At 42.6% G+C, this 19,113-nt stretch overlaps 1 protein-coding gene across 2 annotated transcripts; it reads right to left on the bottom strand.

Annotated features, from left to right (window-relative positions):
• Nucleotides 1-1,122: 1,122 nt before the first annotated feature.
• Nucleotides 1,123-18,970, bottom strand: SRSF11 (serine and arginine rich splicing factor 11). 2 transcript variants are annotated; one of them, XM_031604301.2, is made up of 13 exons: nucleotides 18,877-18,970; nucleotides 18,596-18,733; nucleotides 14,036-14,169; nucleotides 9,943-10,052; nucleotides 8,997-9,089; nucleotides 7,723-7,772; nucleotides 7,002-7,129; nucleotides 6,244-6,325; nucleotides 5,127-5,258; nucleotides 4,531-4,620; nucleotides 4,100-4,195; nucleotides 3,347-3,485; nucleotides 1,123-3,239 (listed from the first exon to the last, which is right to left on the bottom strand). In XM_031604301.2, exons 2-13 carry the CDS (start codon nucleotides 18,721-18,723, stop codon nucleotides 3,042-3,044), a joined length of 1,380 nt encoding a protein of 459 aa, XP_031460161.2. In that variant the 5' UTR covers nucleotides 18,724-18,733; nucleotides 18,877-18,970; the 3' UTR covers nucleotides 1,123-3,041. The 2 variants fall into 2 exon arrangements, with proteins under 2 accessions (XP_031460161.2, XP_031460169.1); XM_031604309.2 differs by having other exon boundaries at nucleotides 1,123-3,236.
• Nucleotides 18,971-19,113: the final 143 nt, after the last annotated feature.

Raw genomic sequence — 19,113 nt, 5'->3', positions numbered from 1 at the left:
AAGCAGAATGTCTGGCCTAGGGAAACACAAGGGGTCTGAAGTAGGACAAAACTTTCTCCATCTCAATAGCAGTGCGTAACATAACAGTGTCAGCATACAGCCCAATTGGAACAAAATAATGACTTGTGCTTTGTTTCATTTTAGGGAAAAAGCTGTCAGTCCCATTCCTCAAGGTCAGAGAGAACACAGACCTACCTTAGGCCATCCTGGTGATGGCATGCAAGCAGAACAGCCAGGCCGCTAGGAATGGGAGAAGGCTGCTGAAATTCTGCAATAGCGAATGTAAGTCTGCTGCACAAACATCAATGAATCCCCTTTGGTACTAAAATACCTATTTCTGCCACTGGCGTTCTTACAATAATAGCTACTTAAATATTTAATATAGCACGGGATTTAACAACTGCAACCACAACCAGCCACCACAGCTACTCAGTGCTTCTGACCTTTGGTTCCCAGCTGTTGTTTTCCAAGCACATTGTTTGCCCTAAATAAAGCTTTTCTCTGCAAACAGAAATGGGAGAAAAGCAAGGAAGGATTTCCTGCAATTTCCTACTGTGAGTTAAAGCCACCTCGAGGAATGCCAGGGCAGCAGAAGCTGCTACTCAGAAAGGGTTGAACTAATTAAGTAATGCAGAGACTATCAGACCACATGGAAAGCTTCATCTCTAGAGGCAGGAGATCTTATTTTCAGCGATATTTATTCCATTTAAATCACTAAAATGAAATTACTTGGCTGGCACTCGGCTGCAGGGCACAGAAGGGCAGCAGAGGCCCAAGCACTGCAGGAGATGGCAGCACTGCAACAAGCTGGCCCTCCAGCACTTGGCATCCCATCTCAGCCCCACGTCTGTAAAAGGCAGGCAGCTGCCTCACTTACATGGGAGGCAATTAAATGTAACGATGTGCACATCCTCAGCACGCACCCCCTTGGTTCTCCAGTTGGTACCACTGGGCTCAGGCAGCCTAAGGCATGCAGTGGAGAGGTGATGCTTTGCTCCTGGCCTGAGCTGGAAGCCATAAGACAATTAAATGCAAGTCAGCCCTGCACTTCCCACCTTCAGCTCAGCGAAAGATCTGGCTTGTTATGTACGGCACGTTAATGACTTTCACAACACCAATGTCTAAGGATCAAGGAGGTTTACTTTATTACTATAAATTGTTTCATGTTCTTATACTTCACATATAAATATCCTGATGACAACTAAAAAGGCACATCTATGAAGACATCATGCACCTCATCTGTGTCCGTATTTTATTACAAGAACTATCATGTTCTCTGCACTGTCAGAAATAAAAGGCTAGAACTGGTTTTGTGACATATACCTCTCTGTATTGACAAAATACTCAAAACAGTTGGTAAAAATTTACATTTCTACAAATTCTAAAAAATGACACTGCATCTGTAAATGGCAAATTCACTTCTCCTATGGCAAAAGGACAGATTAAAAAGCAGGTGGTCAGACCCATCGGATTCAAGAAGTTCAAGTGCCACTCACAGTTTGTTTCCTTCCCAAACGTACTGTATTCACACAAAGCACTTGCTGCTTCCTGCTGCTGTGCCTTTCGTTAGCATCCTAAAGATAAAAGATCAATGGAAATACAAAAAGATTTACAAAGCCATGTTTCTTTTAAAAAGCATTTGCCCCTTCCTACCATTCAGGCCTGTTCTGCCCACCCCCAGCCAGGCAGAGCAGCTTTGTCACTACACTCACAGCTCTTACAAATCATAGAAAAAGATGGAGCTCTTATGGACTTTTTGAAATAGATAAGTGAAGAAAACAACGAGGTAAAGTCTCACACGCTCAGCAGTGTAAATAAATACCAGTACAGTTTTATAGGAACAGGAGTATAAGTTTAAGGGTTTTATTATCAAAGTTTTGTAAAACAATTTCAGAAACTGTACATCAACATGGCACAGACTGTAGCCTACTTTTGTCTTTTTACCTGCACAAAAGTAAAAGCTGTTGAACTTCTGTAACTAAGAAAACTGCTTGCCTAACTACTTTGCATATAACGTGGAATCACTGTGTGCATAAGATTACTACTGCAGTGACAGTAAACACAAATTAGTTTATACAACTTGAGATCAAGTAGAAAGTACATTATCAAGTAGACTTGCTTTTAAAAGCATACGAAGGTCAATTTTAAAATGCACTACCTTGTACCCACGTGTTCAGCTCACGAACAAATAGAACAACCTGATTGGGAGAACTGCAATTCTTATCGACTTTTAATCACCGGGCACTGATCAAAAGCAGGGATTTTCACTTCCCACAGCTGAAGCACAAAAGCTCAGAACCATTTACTGCTCGTCACTTTTTGCTGCCTGGGGTGGATGTGAACCAACAGATGAAAGACTGGAACAGGTGAAAGTCAGCCCTCCAAAAGGTCAGTGCATTTTAACTTTGTCAAAGCCAAAACAAAACCCACGGGGGGAAAAAAAACAAGGGAACAAAAACCTAAGACAAAACAAAAACCCCAAAAACAGAAGCCCAGCCACGTGGCTTAGAACAAAACAAACCCTACCTATATCAGAATGCTTCTTTTCAGATGAACTGTCAATTTTTTTTCTGTGTAGTCACACTTAAGACCCTTAAGTAGATCCACTGTATGTTGTAGGATTTTAGAACATTTAGGATGTTTCTGCCACAATCAACATGCAGTCAGTGCATTCCCTAAACTGCTCTATTACTGCAATGAATCAAAGTCTAGAAACACTATCATAAGTGAGCTGATTTACTACAGGAGATCATACAACAAACAGTCCATGCCTGCTGTAGATGCATGCAGCTTTTTACTTTTGCTTGAAGCATCACCAAGTTAGTAAAAATTGCTTGGCTACGCAATCCCTTTCGGCCATAACAAGGATGGTTACCTTTCTAGAAAGCTTTTGATGTGAGTTAGTATCAGGAGCCTTACAAACCATGTATAGCTTGGAGCTGTATACATCTAGATTTAGGATTAACAAGTACAGCATAAAAGAATCACACAGGAATGACACTGATGCACGTCTGCAGCCGTGTTCACTGCAAAGGCAAAATTCAGTCACTCATATCCATATCCTCTTCGTGGTGATCATCCCCATTTACTTTGGACTCCCTTGCTGATTCTCCACTTCCTTTCTCAGCTGCAGACTCCTTTGCTTTAGGAGAAGAAGAATCTGACATTTTCTTTTCTTCCTTTTTCTCCTTCTCGCTGTCATATCCCTGTTCCTCTTCATCATAATCCCTTGTGACCTGCTTTGCCGAGATAAAAAAAAAAATTAAAACTTGCTTTCATAGCCCCTGTGGGCACAAGGCCAACTCTACAGCAAAGGCAGGGAAGATAAACAGGTCCTTAAACATACTTTCACATCCTTATCACTCTCAGATTTCCGTTCCCGATCCTTCTCTTTGTCTTTGCTTTTTTTTTTCTTGCTGGTTGACCGTTCCCTCTCATCTCTACTTCTCTCTTTGTCTTTATCCTTCTTTTTTTCCTTTTTATGCCTACAGTGATAAAATACGTAGAAGAATGAAAACCACAACCACACCATTCCATGAACAGAACCCAAATGACATCCAGACCGTTACCCACAGTTCATAAAAAATCCAAAGGCAGAAAAAACTATGGGCAATAATGGTGCCATTTGCTTTCAGAAAATAACCAAACATCCCCCTTTCTCAGCTCTGATCAAACACAACCACCACAAAGTGACAGCTGTGCTTTTGTTAACAAAGGCAAAACCTCAGTGTTCTATTAAGGAACAACCCAACTTCCACGCTGCTGGAGAGAAGATGATCAAACGTCCACCCAGAAGTCAGCTGAGCACCACTGCACAGAGCCAAAGGTGCCAGGTGCCGGCTGCCTGCTGCTCCTCAGCCCTGAACGCCCCTGGTTTGGAGCTCCTGGGTGCTTTGTACAGAAGCTCCATTCCTGAAGCTGATTAAGTTATGATAAAGGAAGCAGCAGATCCACTCCTCTCAAGGACCAGCTCATGGGCTATCGAGAAGAGAGAAGCCGTATTCGTACCAACTCCAGACTAACCCCACTGTGGTCTTTGCTTTAGCTCATGTTAGGCATTTTCCCCTGGATGCATTTTTCAGCCAAGAGGCTCACTGACCTTCTGGGAGATGGGGACCGTGACATTTTCCTTTTAGGTGACCTGGGTTTTTTAGGTGACCGTGTTCCACTCCTGCTTCTTCTACGCCGTCTTTCTCTGCAGGAAAAAATAATTAAAGCCTTTTTTTTTTAAGCTCCAAATACATCTGTGGCTCCAGAATTAGCTCTAAATGTAGTAAGTATACAATATAGGTGGAAGTTGATATCTACTATCAGCAGTACTGCAAAGCCTGTGCAGCTGCTTATCAGCAGAATAAGCCACTTCCTATTATACCACCACCTTAACGAAGAAATCACTGGCCCTGTATATCCCATCCCCAATATATCCAACAGCAACCATCATCCTACTAAATACAAGAACATTATGTCCATTGATGTTGACCAGGTATGCTGGAAATAAAGAACAAACACATTTTTCACAAGTTACCATACCTGCTTGTGCTTCTGGATCTCCTCGTTGTGCTGTAGCTTTTGGGGGGAGTCTTAGAACGTTTCTTTTCTTTCTCTTCTTTCTTTTTATCCCTTTCAGTAAAACAGAAATTTATGCTTAAGTCATTTGCAGGCTATTCAAGTAGCATTCACTACTTCTGCTATACAGAAAAATGAATGAAGACATGACAGTTTCATTGGATAGCATATATTTTATCTTTTTTTTTCTAGTCACATTGATATTAATAGAAAAGAAACCAAAAAGACAATTATCTATTAATAAATATAAGAACAGTTTTGTTATAAAAACTATTGTGTGCAAATAGCACACAACAGCACAAGATCTGTAAGCATAGATGCCCACGTTCCCTGTTTCCCAAAGGCAGCCCATGCAGGACTCAGCTAATCCACAGTGCCTGGCAGCTCTGAGGAAAAACACAGCATGTATTTTTCACACAACTGACTGCACATGTGTAGGGCAAGCTCTACAAGGATATAACAAGAGATTGCTATTACTATAAAGCCACGAGTTCCTCTTTTAAATTAAACACCTGAATTTTACTACTCAGTTACTAGCAAATAGTCTAGTGAAGGATTACCTGGTTTTGGATGTGCTCCTGGATCTTCTACTTCTCTCTCTGGAATGAGATCTTCTTCGCCTTGGACTTTTAGATCGCCTCCTGCTTCTTGATTTTGAATGGGACCTTCTCCTTGATCTGCTTCTTGACCGTCTACCAAAAGTACATTGCAGTGAGAGTTAAATACATGAAATGTTGATCAGATTCATGCTAACTGTGTGTTGCAATGGAGGAAACAGAAAAAAGACTACAGAAAACCAAACAAGATGAGTGGTTTTTCAGTCAGCTCTCTTAACATCCTGCTTGCAGGAAAACAGCTCCTGCTGGAAAGGAAAACTGGCAAGTACTACTGAAGCCTGAAGAAATGTTTAAAACACCAAAACCAAATACAAACATGACTGGCGAACAGCAAAGATGTACAAATGAGAAGGTCAGCTACAACAACTTCACAAAGGCTGCTGGCACACACTGTCTAACTGGGAGTTGACAAGCTGACAATATAAATAAGCCAAAAATACTTCTGCTTAGGCAGGTCAGCGTTAACATCCTAATCAGGATACGTGAACAGATCAAACTGAATGTGCTGCACATACAAGAAACAAGCAGCACAGCAGATTCTGAGCACGAATACTGGTGCTCACACAAGTCTCCCAGTGCTTGGTTTTAAGGCAAATTGTCATTTCCATATAAGCACATTGGAAAGACATTGAAAAAAGAAGAGAAGTTTAAGGAAACATTGTAAAATGGACTGAACAAGCAACAACTGAAATTGTTGATAGCAGTAAGACCCACATAAAATCAAGGCTTGTGCTAAGCTGCTGCTTTTCTGAAATAAGTAGTCTGTTTTTTAAAACCAGTCCAAACTCACATAGGCAAGGAAGCCATATGAGCAGATGTGCTACTCAACTGCTCCTGAAGTTCTTGCTGCTGTAGTTTAAAGTATTTTTGAAGGTCTCTCCAACCCTTCCTACAGAAACAGGAGCAGGTCTTCATCTCACACTGCCATTCAGGCAAACCACACTCATAGCTTTCCTCACAACCCTTCCATGCCTCCAAGTGTCACTCCAAAGAAGTGACTCTGAACATATCATTCCAGCAGTGCTGTTGTTTTGCTTTTAGAAGCACATCCAGCAACTACCTGTGTCTAGATGAAGAAGGTGTCCTCCTCCTCCTTGAGCGCGATCTTGACCTTGAATGCCTTCTTTTTTCATCTTTTTTGTCTGGAGTTAAAAAGGAAAAGTTTCTTTAAACTAGTTTTATTTTAGTACCCAAGAAAATTTTATAAAAGAAAACCAAGCTGGACTTCACACTGTAGACATAAATACAACAAAGAAGTTAAGCTGTAGCTCTCCTTTTTCTCAAAAGAACAAACAGACGACAAAGACACGTATGAAATAAAAATCCACAAATTCATGTGCAAAACTGAATTAGTCAAAATCCAGGAAATTTCTAATTGTAGCCACTTAGAGAATAACAGCTGGAAAGCAATGAGAAGCTTTGTTAAAATCTCTTCTGCTAGTTCATGAGGGCTAAGGAACCTCTCAGATTGCTTTCAATTTGTTCCAAGTTGCTTCTCAGGCTTACTAGATACATTTGTGAACAAACTGCTGCAACACTCTTACAATTCATAACTGCAAAACTAAATCAAACACACACAAAAAAAAAAGGAAAAAAAAGCATTATTCCACAGATCAGGAGTTAAAAGAAAGGAAATAATTGCCAAGAGCAAACATAACTTGAGGTTAAGTATCCCTGCATCTACAGGACAACTGCAGCACAGACGGTGTACAGCAATTAATTTGTTCACACTTAGAAGATAAAAGCATTAAACTAATAGTAAACAGATATTATGTCAAACCAGCACCGTGAATGAAGGATTTTACAATTGAAAATCACCTGGCTCTATAGCAGCAGAAATTAACGACTGTGCTTCTCGTACTCTTTTCATAGCTTCTTCTATTTCTTTACTGGAGGTATCTGATTTCAGACTTGGTGAAACAAGACCTGCAGCTACATGGTTCAACCTGGAAAATAAAACCAGCAATTTATGTATTCAGTATATTTATATGTCCAAAACACACAAGCCCACACTGCCAGTTTGCAGCCTATCATTCAGGTAACAGAGAAATAAGTCTGTGATGGAGACAGCCATACAAAACAGCAGCAAACATGGCTCTCAGTAAGCTATAAATAATAATAATGACTGTTACTGCAGTCATTTACACAGTTGTTGCTCATCTTGGCTCATTCTCAGCCATAGTGCTCTCAATGGCTCTGGCTGCAAGCTGCACCATTACATTACAGGCACAAGAGCGACCAAAATTGCATACGTGAAACTTTTTGTCTCTAGCAAAATGAAATTGCAGAGATTCATTGGTTATTTTATATATACAATAATTATTATGGTTATTTCATAAATTCAAGGCAGAATAATCTTAGTTTCCTGTCCTCTTCTTCCCACCAGAGCAGACAGAATCAGCAATGACCCCCACAACATGAGATTTCTCCAACCTTAATTAGATCCAGTAGAACAAACATGGGATTCTGAATCACAGATGTCATTCCCAAAAGAGAGTGTTTCCCACAAGTACAACTACTTGTAAATAACAAAACTTACTTTGGATCCACTGTGCTCATCAGTTTGAGTAGTTGATCTGCTGCAAGAGACTGTGGGGGGGAAGAAGTTAAAATCATGTTGGAAGAAGCACATGCTGAAGATGTCAGTGCACCATTGGCAGTGACTAAAGCAGCCTCTGTAAACGAACAGCCCCCCAACAAGTTACAGACAAAAAGACACACCACTCTGTTTCAGAGCTTGTGGGTGGGGATGAGTGTCTGCCCACTGCATTTTGAGGACACTTTTTCCTCCCCAAGGAGCCAAGCAGCCTTTCCCAGACAGAATCAAAGCACTTTCAAATGAAAATGAACATACTTATTCTGTGTACAGATTAGTTCAGTGTTACTTCAAGAACAGAGTCCTAATTAGACACATGCCTAGCAGAAGTTCTCAGTGTTAACTTAAAAAACAAAAGTTTCTTCACTCTATGAATTGCATTAAGTTCTTTTTACAGCTCTTCAGTAAATGCAGATATTACCACCTCTGGCCACTTCCTGAACCAACAGTACATTAACAATGCAAAACCTTTTGTTTCCAGCAATCTCATGCACAGAGAGGCAGCCATGTGCAGAACCCAGTCTTGCAGTCCGACTGGTTTAATGGACAAAGGAAATAACCATTCATCATTCCAAACGTATATTTTTCTGATAAGCATTTTAAAATGCTTATTTTTTCCTTCTTTCATTTCCATAACAGCATTATTTGCTTTTGTTAGAACACATGGCTTGCATAAATAGAATGCTAGATGAGGAATTTCCTTAGCACTGCAATAAAGAAATGATTCTTTCATCTGTAGATTATGCTCTCCATACAGTATCTGGTTCTCATACCTCAGACATTAACTCAGTGTTCTACTCACTATTTCTTAGCACTTGAAATCTTTTTTTCTTTTCCCCACTTTTACAAAGCTACAATCTAATCAAGTCTTGGTGTTTCCTACAAGAACAGAATGAAGGAGCCAACCATCATTTTTTAGTGCTGATGTGTCAGAAGACAGATTCATAGGATGGTAATGACGCATTCAAAGCATTTCACTGTTAGTCTCAAACTATTCGTAGGTTCTTCTGACATTTAATTTAAAAGTACTACAGATACCATTAATTCTGAAGAGTGCTCAGAAAAATCAATCATAGGATTTTCAGACAGTGGCTGCTGAACTGAAAATTGCTTTTCATTGGAGAAGAGGGCAGCAAAAAAACCAAATTCCAAATCTTCAGCTCGTTATTTAATACAGTGGTGAAACCTAAGAGAACACTGCACAACGTGTGACACACCTGAGAGTTTAAGTTTGCTCCAGGAAGCCCGAGAGCAGCAAGGGCAGGATCGAGAGCAGGAGCTCCGAGAGCAGCTAAAGGAACAGCACCAATCTGTAACAAAGAAAGCAATCAGTCAGAGCAACATTCAACTGATAAAACTCTTAAAGTCTCCACATGATCTATAAGTATTCTAAAATGAAACTGTCAGGAGTTACCATGAAAATTCACTCGAAGTTTCTGAGCCAGTGACCTCATTCTTCTGTACCTTTCCCCAGGATTCAAAGCCCAGCTCTAGAGCTTCTCAACAACTCAGTGCAAGTTCATCTTTCACACTCACAAACAAGAGAAGTCACACGCAGAAGTGCAGAAAGCACAAGCTGAAGAAGCAGATCTGAGAAACGCAGAGCTAATGAAGCCTTTTACTCTTACTGATCTGCCTCCTGCACTTTGATTCTGTGCTCTAATAAGATGTGTTTTGAACTTTTTATTCCGTAATATATATATATATATTTTTACTGTTCAACTTCCACGTAATTTTCGTGTATATAAAGAGCAAACACACGCTGCAACTTTTTCCTCCCTCAGCTGTATTATTACTGGAAGTTATTTCTCCACAGCACATGACTCTCTTGAAATTCAGGAATTTAAACTCCATCCGTAAGATCTCTGCTCCTTGTCAGATCTGTCAGTGTGTAATGGAAAAAAAAGGGATCTGAGGTGCAAACAGAGGCCGTGAGACTCCTGCAGTGGCACAGCAGGGAAACGGGAGTACTCCTAATAACTCATCATCCTTCTGACAAAAACTGTATCGGAGTGCTGCAACAACACTATCCATAAAGGTGTCCAACACTGTGCCTCCACATCAGCACCAGTGGGTTTGTCTGGAAACAAACCAACCAACCGGGAAGAAGCAAGTGAGCACCCAGCAATGGGTTCCCTTCATCCAACCAACCAGAAAGCCTACCTGAGAAAGTGGGTTGGGAGTAGGCAGGAGTCCACCTCCAGGCAGCAGACCTGCCACAGCATTAGCTGGTGCCAAGAGAGACAAAGCCTTAGTCTCATCAGGAATGACTCCTGCAGAGAAATAGCCTGGCATTAGAACGCATTCTTTTTCTAAAGCAGAAAATACACAAATACACCCAAGAAAATGTCTCCCTGATACACCACCTGAGTTTGTTGAAAGTACTTATGTTTGCTAAAATACAAAGCTTGATGGCTATTAATATTTATCATTAATTTTTTTTTGCCAGAATGAAACTTCAATGCGTGAAAATTTGACTGTTCCTTTTTCTCTACAAATGGTTAAGTATCTAGAGCAAAAAAAAAATAGCACAATACACACTACTTTTTTGTTAACACTGCCAAGATTTCATCACCTGTACTCGATTTTTAAGTCATGAACCAAACGTAAGCAAGCACAGTCGGTTCTCCAGGGGTGTGCTCTCAACTTTCAAAAGCTGTTTTATGAACAACGACTCGTGTCGGCTGCTTCACTACAAAGCACACAGAAAAATCAAGATACACAAGACAAAAAAAGTTTGATTTAGGGGTTAATAATATGGTACAGTTCACTATGTTTTCTTTTACACCTACCATATCAAATTTGTAAAACTTAAAGAGAAGGTACGGAAATATTTTTTGCTGAATCAAGCGTAGGGCTTTTGCTGACTTGTCAAATAAAAATGACAGACTCTGCAGATCTTCCAATACAGGCTGTGTGTGTGTGTCTGTGGGTGCATACGTACAGTACATCGTGGCACATTCCTTACCTGTGCAGTAAAATGCTTATGTTCCATTATGTGCCATGCTTATTGTACCAAGAATGCTGCTACGGAAGAAACTTCTGGCCCCAAATCTTGCAGCCAACTAAGACAAGCGTCTTACTGTACTGCCTGCTCTGCACGGATAATTTGAAGGGTCCTACCACAAAACAAGTACTTATGTAGGTGTTTTATATTCTAGCCAACAGCAAAAGCCCTATACAGATGGATTAATTTGTTAATGTGCCCAAGCCCCCAAAATGAGAGTTCAATAAAACAATTTTACTAAATATTTGCAAATACCAGTAGTGTTTCTGTAATACATATTAAGAAACTGCATCTCATCATAAAACATACAATATGTACAGGGCACTTAAGAGAAACTGGATAAGCTGCAGAAGAAAACTGTTGGGTGGTATTTTCAGCAGGGCCTGGTATATAGTTCAGGCTGAACCAGGGAAAAGAACTGTAAAACACAACAACAAAAAAGAAAAACCACTGTTAAATAAAGGTAATGGTTCCTTCCACCTATACTGAGAAGTGCCGATAATATAAACAAATGTACAACACACAGCACTGTTATCTTGCTCGTGTCATTGAGCTGCCATCAATTTAGATACCAAAAGTTATGGAGGGAGAGGAGGGGAAAAAGGTCATTTAGATAAAGGGCATTAACGCATAAATATATTAACATACCTACAGAGAGATTATGGGGTAATTTCGCATGCAAAATTATGTCTCAGAGGATATTTATCAATTATAGCTAAACATTTCAAATTAGTGCAGCTACAACATTTCCGGCAGCTAAACACAAATCCTCACTCATCTCCAGACACCTCAGAGAAGATCTGCATTCATTAAAAAAAAAAGAAAATCATGCATCTGATCCTCTACTCGTTTTTTAAAAAAGTATTTAGAAATAAATAAACTACAATTTAAAAAAAGCAATGAGGCCCCTCACCAGTTAATTTTCATGCTTCAAGAGCTTTTTTTACTGCTGCTTTGTTAGAACCATGAAATACTGTATGAATATGTAGAAATGAAAGAAAAAGAAACAGACAAAAGAAACAAACATTAACCAAAGAACCTAAAACCCCCCCCAGCCATCTTTAATCTTAAGAGTTCCTTCCAAATCTAGGAATATCACAGTGAAAATTACAATGAATACTAAACCTTACCGTAGACTTTGTGTATAGCTCTATAACACAAAGCAACAGCCAACATCAAAATGTCTGTGTGTGCTAAAACTGGAGTGCGCTTGTGATATATGGGATAATTATTGCACTAGACAGATAATAAACATTTACTTTAGCGACAGGCAATATTAAAACAGAATTATCACAGCAGAAAATAAGAGATGTGAGGGCCCAGTTCAGCACAGTAGTTAAGCATCTGCCTGACTTTAAGCACATGAGCAATTTCACTGCGGTTTTAAGAATCTTGCTGTATGGTGCTTAAGTAACTTGTTGAATTGGGACCCTGGCAGCACGCAATTAGAGGTAAAACGATGCTCCCATACAGGGACAAAAGCACATGGTTACAAAATGAGGGGCAGAACTTTATTGGCTGAACACATCGCTGGGGATATGCCACATCATTATGACAGAACCGTTCACACTCTGAATCTCTGTAATACCATAAAAAACAGCCCATGAGGAACTCTGTGACTTAAACAGGCCCATTAAAATACAATGAAGTCGTTCGTTATCTTTAAACAATCTGAACTGAAACGACTGGGCAGAGTTTTTTATGTGCCAGCTTCATCCACCGTCAAGCACAATGGACAAGTCAGACTGACAAAGAATATCATTTTTATCCTTGTTGGAAAAGCCAAACACTGACATCTGTCAGCATGGGCCTTGGAGAACGTTTTGGTACCGACTGATGGACTGTTACTATGTCATGCTTTAATATAAAGAGGAGAATTAAGATGCCTTTCCACTACACTGTAATACCTGGAGTAGGGAAAGCAGAAGCAGTAACTCCACAGCAATTTCTGAATGTGCTCTGCACTCCCCAAAGCAGCATGTCTCAATCAAAGGTCACGCTGCAGATTCCTACGTTCCAGAAATTGAGTTTCCATCTCTCTTAAATTGCAGGAATACAAAGATAAGACAGTTCCCCAGACCTCCAAAGACATCCTTATAGCATTATAATGTCTTGGTAAAAGGTCTGAACCCAGACCGTACACCATATTAATTACTGTAGTACGACTTAATCTGCAGAGGTGGTATTTCATTCAAGCCATTTGGGAAAACCCATTATTTCAGAAGTAAATCATTACAAGAAAACAGTACAATGGAAATCAATTACTTCTAAAGCAAGTCTAGAAGAGTTTAATAAGACTTCTGCAAGAAGAGGTGTCTTCTCAGCACAGTTTTTAAGTTCCAAAAACCCTGCTCATTGCCTTTCAAATTACTGTAACACCCTAAAATGTAAAAATAAAAAGAAGAAGAGAAAATGTAGTTAACAAGTGGTTACACCAGGAAAACACTTGGGGACTTGAGTGCTTGCTGGCCTTTAGTTAATGTCTAGAATCCCCTGTAGCTGCAGAGGACCCACTGTTTTTCAGTCATCTGGAAGGGCTTTGCATTTGCCTTCTCCACTACAAAAATCACACACACAAATAACAGAGAGAAGAGTTTATTATTTAGTGAAATTCTATTAAAATATAGCATGGCTGAACAAGAAAACTTGGAATAAAAACTAGTACCAGTGCCCATTTGGCACCTCTTGGAAGGTCTCACTTTCAAATTAAATCCTAACTATTGAAACCCTTGGTATACTGGAGTTCACAATGAGAGTGAATGAATGGCTTTTCAGGGAAGCTCCCCACTGGGTGCAAGGCAGCATATATCAAAGAGGTGTTAACCTGCTCTCCCGTGGACTCTCGGGGAGGGAGAAACCATTCTCATGAAGAGATTCACGCACACGTGAATGATGTGAACACTACTTAAGGCAAAATCTCCTTTAAGCGTTGGCCTGTTTGCAGAACTCCATTTAGGAAAATGTCTCACTGACATCAATAAGGAGCATAATTTGCAAGTAATTCCACCTAAACTGTTAATATTCTAAACTTAAGACACACAAAACCAGTAAGAGGCAAGCTTCCCATTTTCATTCAGCATCACTAAATAAAAGCAGTATTTAACCCAGGAGCCAATTGCAATATACCAAGGGTTTTTAAATGTTAATAGTCATACGTTTGGCATTTTACTAGCGCTCATTTTTGCGAACTATACTGGAATAAAATGTCATCATATGCTGGCTTCATAGACCATTAAACAATTCACAAACCTTCTGCATATGGAACGACTATCAGCGCTCTGTCAACGAACACAGTGTTTGTCAGGTGCTGGGCCACAACCGCCGAGTCGGGATCGTGGAACTTTACAAAACACACACGGGATGACACGGGCAAAGGAGAGTCACTGAAAAAGAGGGAGAGAAATTAATGAGATAAAACCAAATTGGACGTGATGAGACATTATGCTACCCTCTCTTGCCTTTCTCTGAACTGGAAAGTCACGCAGGTTTATAGAAGAAATTACATGGAATGAAGACACTCTCTCATAAAATTACAGAAATAATTCAACTGCCTTGTTTGTAGTGAAAATGAATTCCATCATGCAGGGTACATCTATGGCCAGTCACCTAAGTGCAAGTTAGTTTTCATTACTTATCTGTAAGAAAGGAAGGAGACAAATGTCAATGAGGTCTCTGGAGAGTATAAACAGGAGGAGAACGACCATTTGTGAGGGTGGATGGTGATAGAACAAGGGGGAATGGTTTCAAACTAAGACAGGGGAGGTTTAGGTTGGATATCAGGAGGAAGTTTTTCAGCCAGAGGGTGGTGAGGCACTGGAACAGGTTGCCCAAGGAGGCTGTGGATGCCCCATCCCTGCAGGCATTCAAGGCCAGGCTGGATGTGGCTCTGGGCAGCCTGGGCTGCTGGTTGGTGACCTGCACACAGCAGGGGGTTGGAAATAAATGAGCTTTGTGCTCCTTTTCAACCCAGGCCATTCTAGGATTCTATGAAACGCTTTACTCAAGGAAAACAGAGCTATCTTACACATATACTACAGAAGCCCTCAGAAATGGGAGTTGTGTACTCTCTGCTTTAGCACCCAGATTAGATTTTTGCAGTCAACTATGAAGAAGGTAATGATTATGAATGATTGATTCATGATCCTTGAGGTCCCTTCCAACCCTGGCAATTCTGTGATTCTGTGATTAAAATATGATTTCACTTCTTAACACTGTTTCATAAATGCTTACAGCCCAAACTTCACTGTGGTTCTCCTTGTGGCCAAACACATGCACAGAACCACCCATCTCCCTTCAGAGTGAGGCACGCTGCTCAGAACGTGCCTGTTATTCAACAGTAACAGAAAAGAACCAAATACAGGACTGTCACGTAGGCAGTGCTACAGCTGAAATCACACAAAAGGGCAAAGAGTTCCTGGACAGACAACCTGTAACCATAAGCCTCTTGGCAAGACAGGCCCCTGCCTATGCACAGCTCAGAGTGAGCACCTCAACAGGGCTGTGCAAAAATCCCCAGGTATGGAAAATTCAAAAGAGAATGTGGAAAATTTAAGTCTGTTTAAAGACTAGAAACATCTATCTCTTACAAGAATAAGAAAGCATGGTAGGCTGTGCGCCCCAGGGGGAAAACAACGACAACAGAAAGAATGAAGGCAAAATCAACTCATTAAAGTTCCAAAATAGATTTTCAGAAATCCATACGGTATGAAAACTGCAAATTTTCCTTTAGTTGGTGATTCAAATTACATGACAGGAAAAGAAAATGTTATGCAGACAGAACTGCACAGCAGGTGAGTCAAGACTGCCTACAGAAGATTCACAGCAGGCACAGGAAGCATCAAATCCCTAACGCTGTGTTTCCCAACCTGGGCCAGGCTGCTCCCAGCTCTCAGACAGCAATCAGCCAGAGGAGCCAGCTCTCAAGAATACTCCCTGAGTCTTCATCACACTGACCTGCCTTTGCTTAACCAGCGTCCAGAAACAATTAACAAAACAGTTTTGAAAATGCATCCCACTGCCAAACTGTTCTATTTGGAAAACTGACCAAGTTTTTCATCACTTAAAATAGGGATTATCACAATTCAGGAGAAAGAAAAGTGATATAAAATAAAAATGACAACTTCTTCTTTCCACTAGAGCCAATGCCAACAACTTGCTAACCTTCACCACCGAGCAAAGGAATGCTGAGACACACAATCATTTACTGTGTCTGAACAACGTATCAATCCTGAACCACATCAGGACAACTGGGCATTCCAGCCCTCACCTCCTAACCCCCATATACCTCCTTCCAAGTTCCCCCATATCACACTCTGCATTTCAAATTATTACATCTTATTTCTGAAGGGATATTCCTGCTGCTTACACCAACACTACTGCTGCTCTAACATCAAGCAAGGACAGGCTGTAATGAATAGTGTGCAAGTAGGAGATGTCTTTCAGTATTACCATATTCATAGTAGGGTGGGAAGAACCAGAGCAGGAACACCCACCCGTGCTCCTCACTTTGCAACAGAAGTTGTCATTCTTCTCTCAGAACAGCAACTACGCAGCATTGACAACCGAGCTAAGCTGCTCTTCTGAGGAGAGTTGCTGTCTAACTGTCAGTTGCAATTATTACAGAGAAGGCAAAAGATTCTGCCAATTACCACAACATCCAACTTACAAAGTCATAATATACACTCCTATTTTTATTAATCTTTAACTCTGTCAATTAAATCTTCCAGCAAATACGTTTTCTTCCTGATAAGTTTCTCCGCTCGTTGCACTGGATCACTCATCCACCAACAGGACCAGAATCCACACTGGTTTCTGCATCCACATTTCAGAGCAGAAATGTACGTTCTGATAGAAGGACAGTCTCCACATGTTAAACAAGACATGCTGAGATCATCTTCTATGTGTGTGTGTTTTTAAAATATTTCTATGTGGATGCATACAATATAATTTTTGATATTATACATCCTGTACGATTTTGTTATAAATGGTACATGTGTATTTTGTAAGCTCTCCCAGAAGTCCATCTCACTTACGCCCATCTCAGAGTCAGGACCTCAGGTTTAAAGGAGAAGGAACAGAAAAGCCTTCAGCACAGAGGAAAGAACCCACTGGTGTTGGCAAATACTCCTCTGCCCTCGGCTCCAAACGAAACCGGACACCCCAACACCCCTCCCACCATCCATCACCCAGTGTGGCCACACCTCCTGGCACAGAGCGCGGCACCTCCGCACCGACAGAGGCACAAAGGGAGCAACAGGAAAAATCCTCATAACCGTCAAGTTAAAAATGCAATCCCAGCCTGAAAAAAAAAGCCTTTTCCAACTTCAACTGCACAACCGTTAGCTCATTTAAATAGCGTACACAGTTTTAAGTAAAGCCAATTTTCCATTAAGACACAACACAGTTCACTCCAACAGCTATTCAGTATCTTCTGCATCTCCTGTGCCAGACCCATTTTGTTACGCTACATTTCCTGCTCTCTACTGACCTCCTCAGTGGTTTTTCTATAGTAACAACTTCTTCACAAAGGCTAAGATCTTCACAACAACCCTAAGGGATGATGCTGCATTATCCCCTTTCATTTAGAGATCTGAGACACAAAAGAAATGTAGGCCACACGTTCTCAGTGACCTTTAGTGCTTCGAGACATCTGGAATCTCAGGTTATTCGCACCACATTGCCTCCTCCTCCACCAGCACAGAGCCCTCCCCGACACAGCTGTGAGAGCCACAATACCAGTGCCAGAACAAAGGAGGCAGAAGTGAGCTGGGAAGAGCAGGAGCTCAGCGTGCAGAAATAACCTTACACCAGGATATGTGCCAAAAGGTTGCCTTGAACATACTAGCTATCCTCCAGCATCCAACGCATCAAACAGACACGAGGATACAATTCAGAGCTCTCTAAAGCAACCTCACCCCTCCTGTAACCCGATCCTCGGATATATGCCTGGAAGACTTCTCTTCAATGCAATCCAGGGCAGATCCATCAGCTGCACCGAGCAAGGTCCTACGGGGCCAGCAATTCACACGTTTGTGCAACAGAGCCAAGTCAAGCACAGCTGACTGCCTCAGCCATGGTAACAAAGTTGCTGGACTGAGCTTTGTTCCCTTCTGGAACAACAGAAGTGATCCTTTAACATATGAAGTTAATATGTATCTAAAACAGTGCAAAGCTTCAGGAACAGACTCTGCCAACAGTAACCTCTCCTGAAAAAACAGCCAACACGTGGAAATACCAAGCAGCACACTCAGCGATCGCATCGGTTTAAAGGCAGTGCTGAGCACCAGGGGCTCTGCATCGCACACAGCTACCCGGCTGCTAACAAAGCAGTGCTCACAGCCGCCGCTGCCTCTGCTTCAGTTACACGCTGCACTTCCTTCCACGTTTTCACCTCCAGCACCGAATTTCCAGCAGCCAACCCAAACCCGTGCAGCAGGACGGACAGATCTGCATGCAGGGACTGAAGACCGAACGATGGAAGACGAGGCCGCTCCGCAGCAGACTGTCCCACTAAGGTTAAACAACACCGGCCGCCGGTCTCGCACGGAACTTTTAGCAAGGACCGTATGGGAAACACTCGCTTTCAGGCTCATCCTCCTGAACTCAGCTCCAGAGCTCAGCCCCACGACGAGCGGAGCCTACAGAACCGCGGCCCCACCGCACACACGGCATCGCCCCGCAGCCGCGCGGCCGGCAGCGCTCCGAGGAGGGCGGCGGAGCGGGGCGGGAGCGGCCGTCGGGCCGCGGCCACGGAGGCGGGCGCAGGGAGGGGGGCGGAGGCGGGCGGGCCGGCGAGAGCGGCGGACTCACTCCGGGGGGAAGAGGCGCAGCTCCTCGATCTTTCCGAGGAAGCCGAAGAGCGTCCGCATCTGCTCGGAGCTGGCGCTGGGGGAGACGTTGGTGACCTGGATCACGTCGGTGCCGCTGCTCGAGGCCATCGCGCCGGAGCTACAAACACACCGGGGGGGGGGAGAAGGGAGAAGAGCGCGTCAAGGCCCGAGCGGCCCCCGGCTGCGCCCTCCGGGCCGGGCGGGCCTCCCGCGGACCGCGGCCTGGCGCAGAAGCTCCGCCGCGCAGCGCGGCCGCCTCACCAGCCTGCCTGGGCCGCAGTATCCCACAATCCCCCGCCGCCGCCCCCGCGCAGGCGCAGCGCGCGCGCCCCGCCGACCCACGCAGCCGCACGGCACGGAGCGCCGGCGCCCGCGCATGCGCGCGTCTCCTGCCCCGCCCGGGAAGGCGCGGGGACGGCGCCTGCGCAGCCGTGCGGAGAGCGTCGCTCCGCCTCTGCGCACGCGCGCTGGGCGTTCTGGGGCGCGCGGGACGCGCCA

The sequence above is a fragment of the Phasianus colchicus genome, chromosome 9 (genome assembly GCF_987193195.1).
Source record: "Phasianus colchicus chromosome 9, bPhaCol1.hap1.1, whole genome shotgun sequence".
NCBI lineage: Eukaryota > Metazoa > Chordata > Aves > Galliformes > Phasianidae > Phasianus > Phasianus colchicus.
The sequence above is the reverse complement of the archived record's forward strand: the minus strand, read 5'-3'. Positions and strand labels throughout refer to the sequence as shown.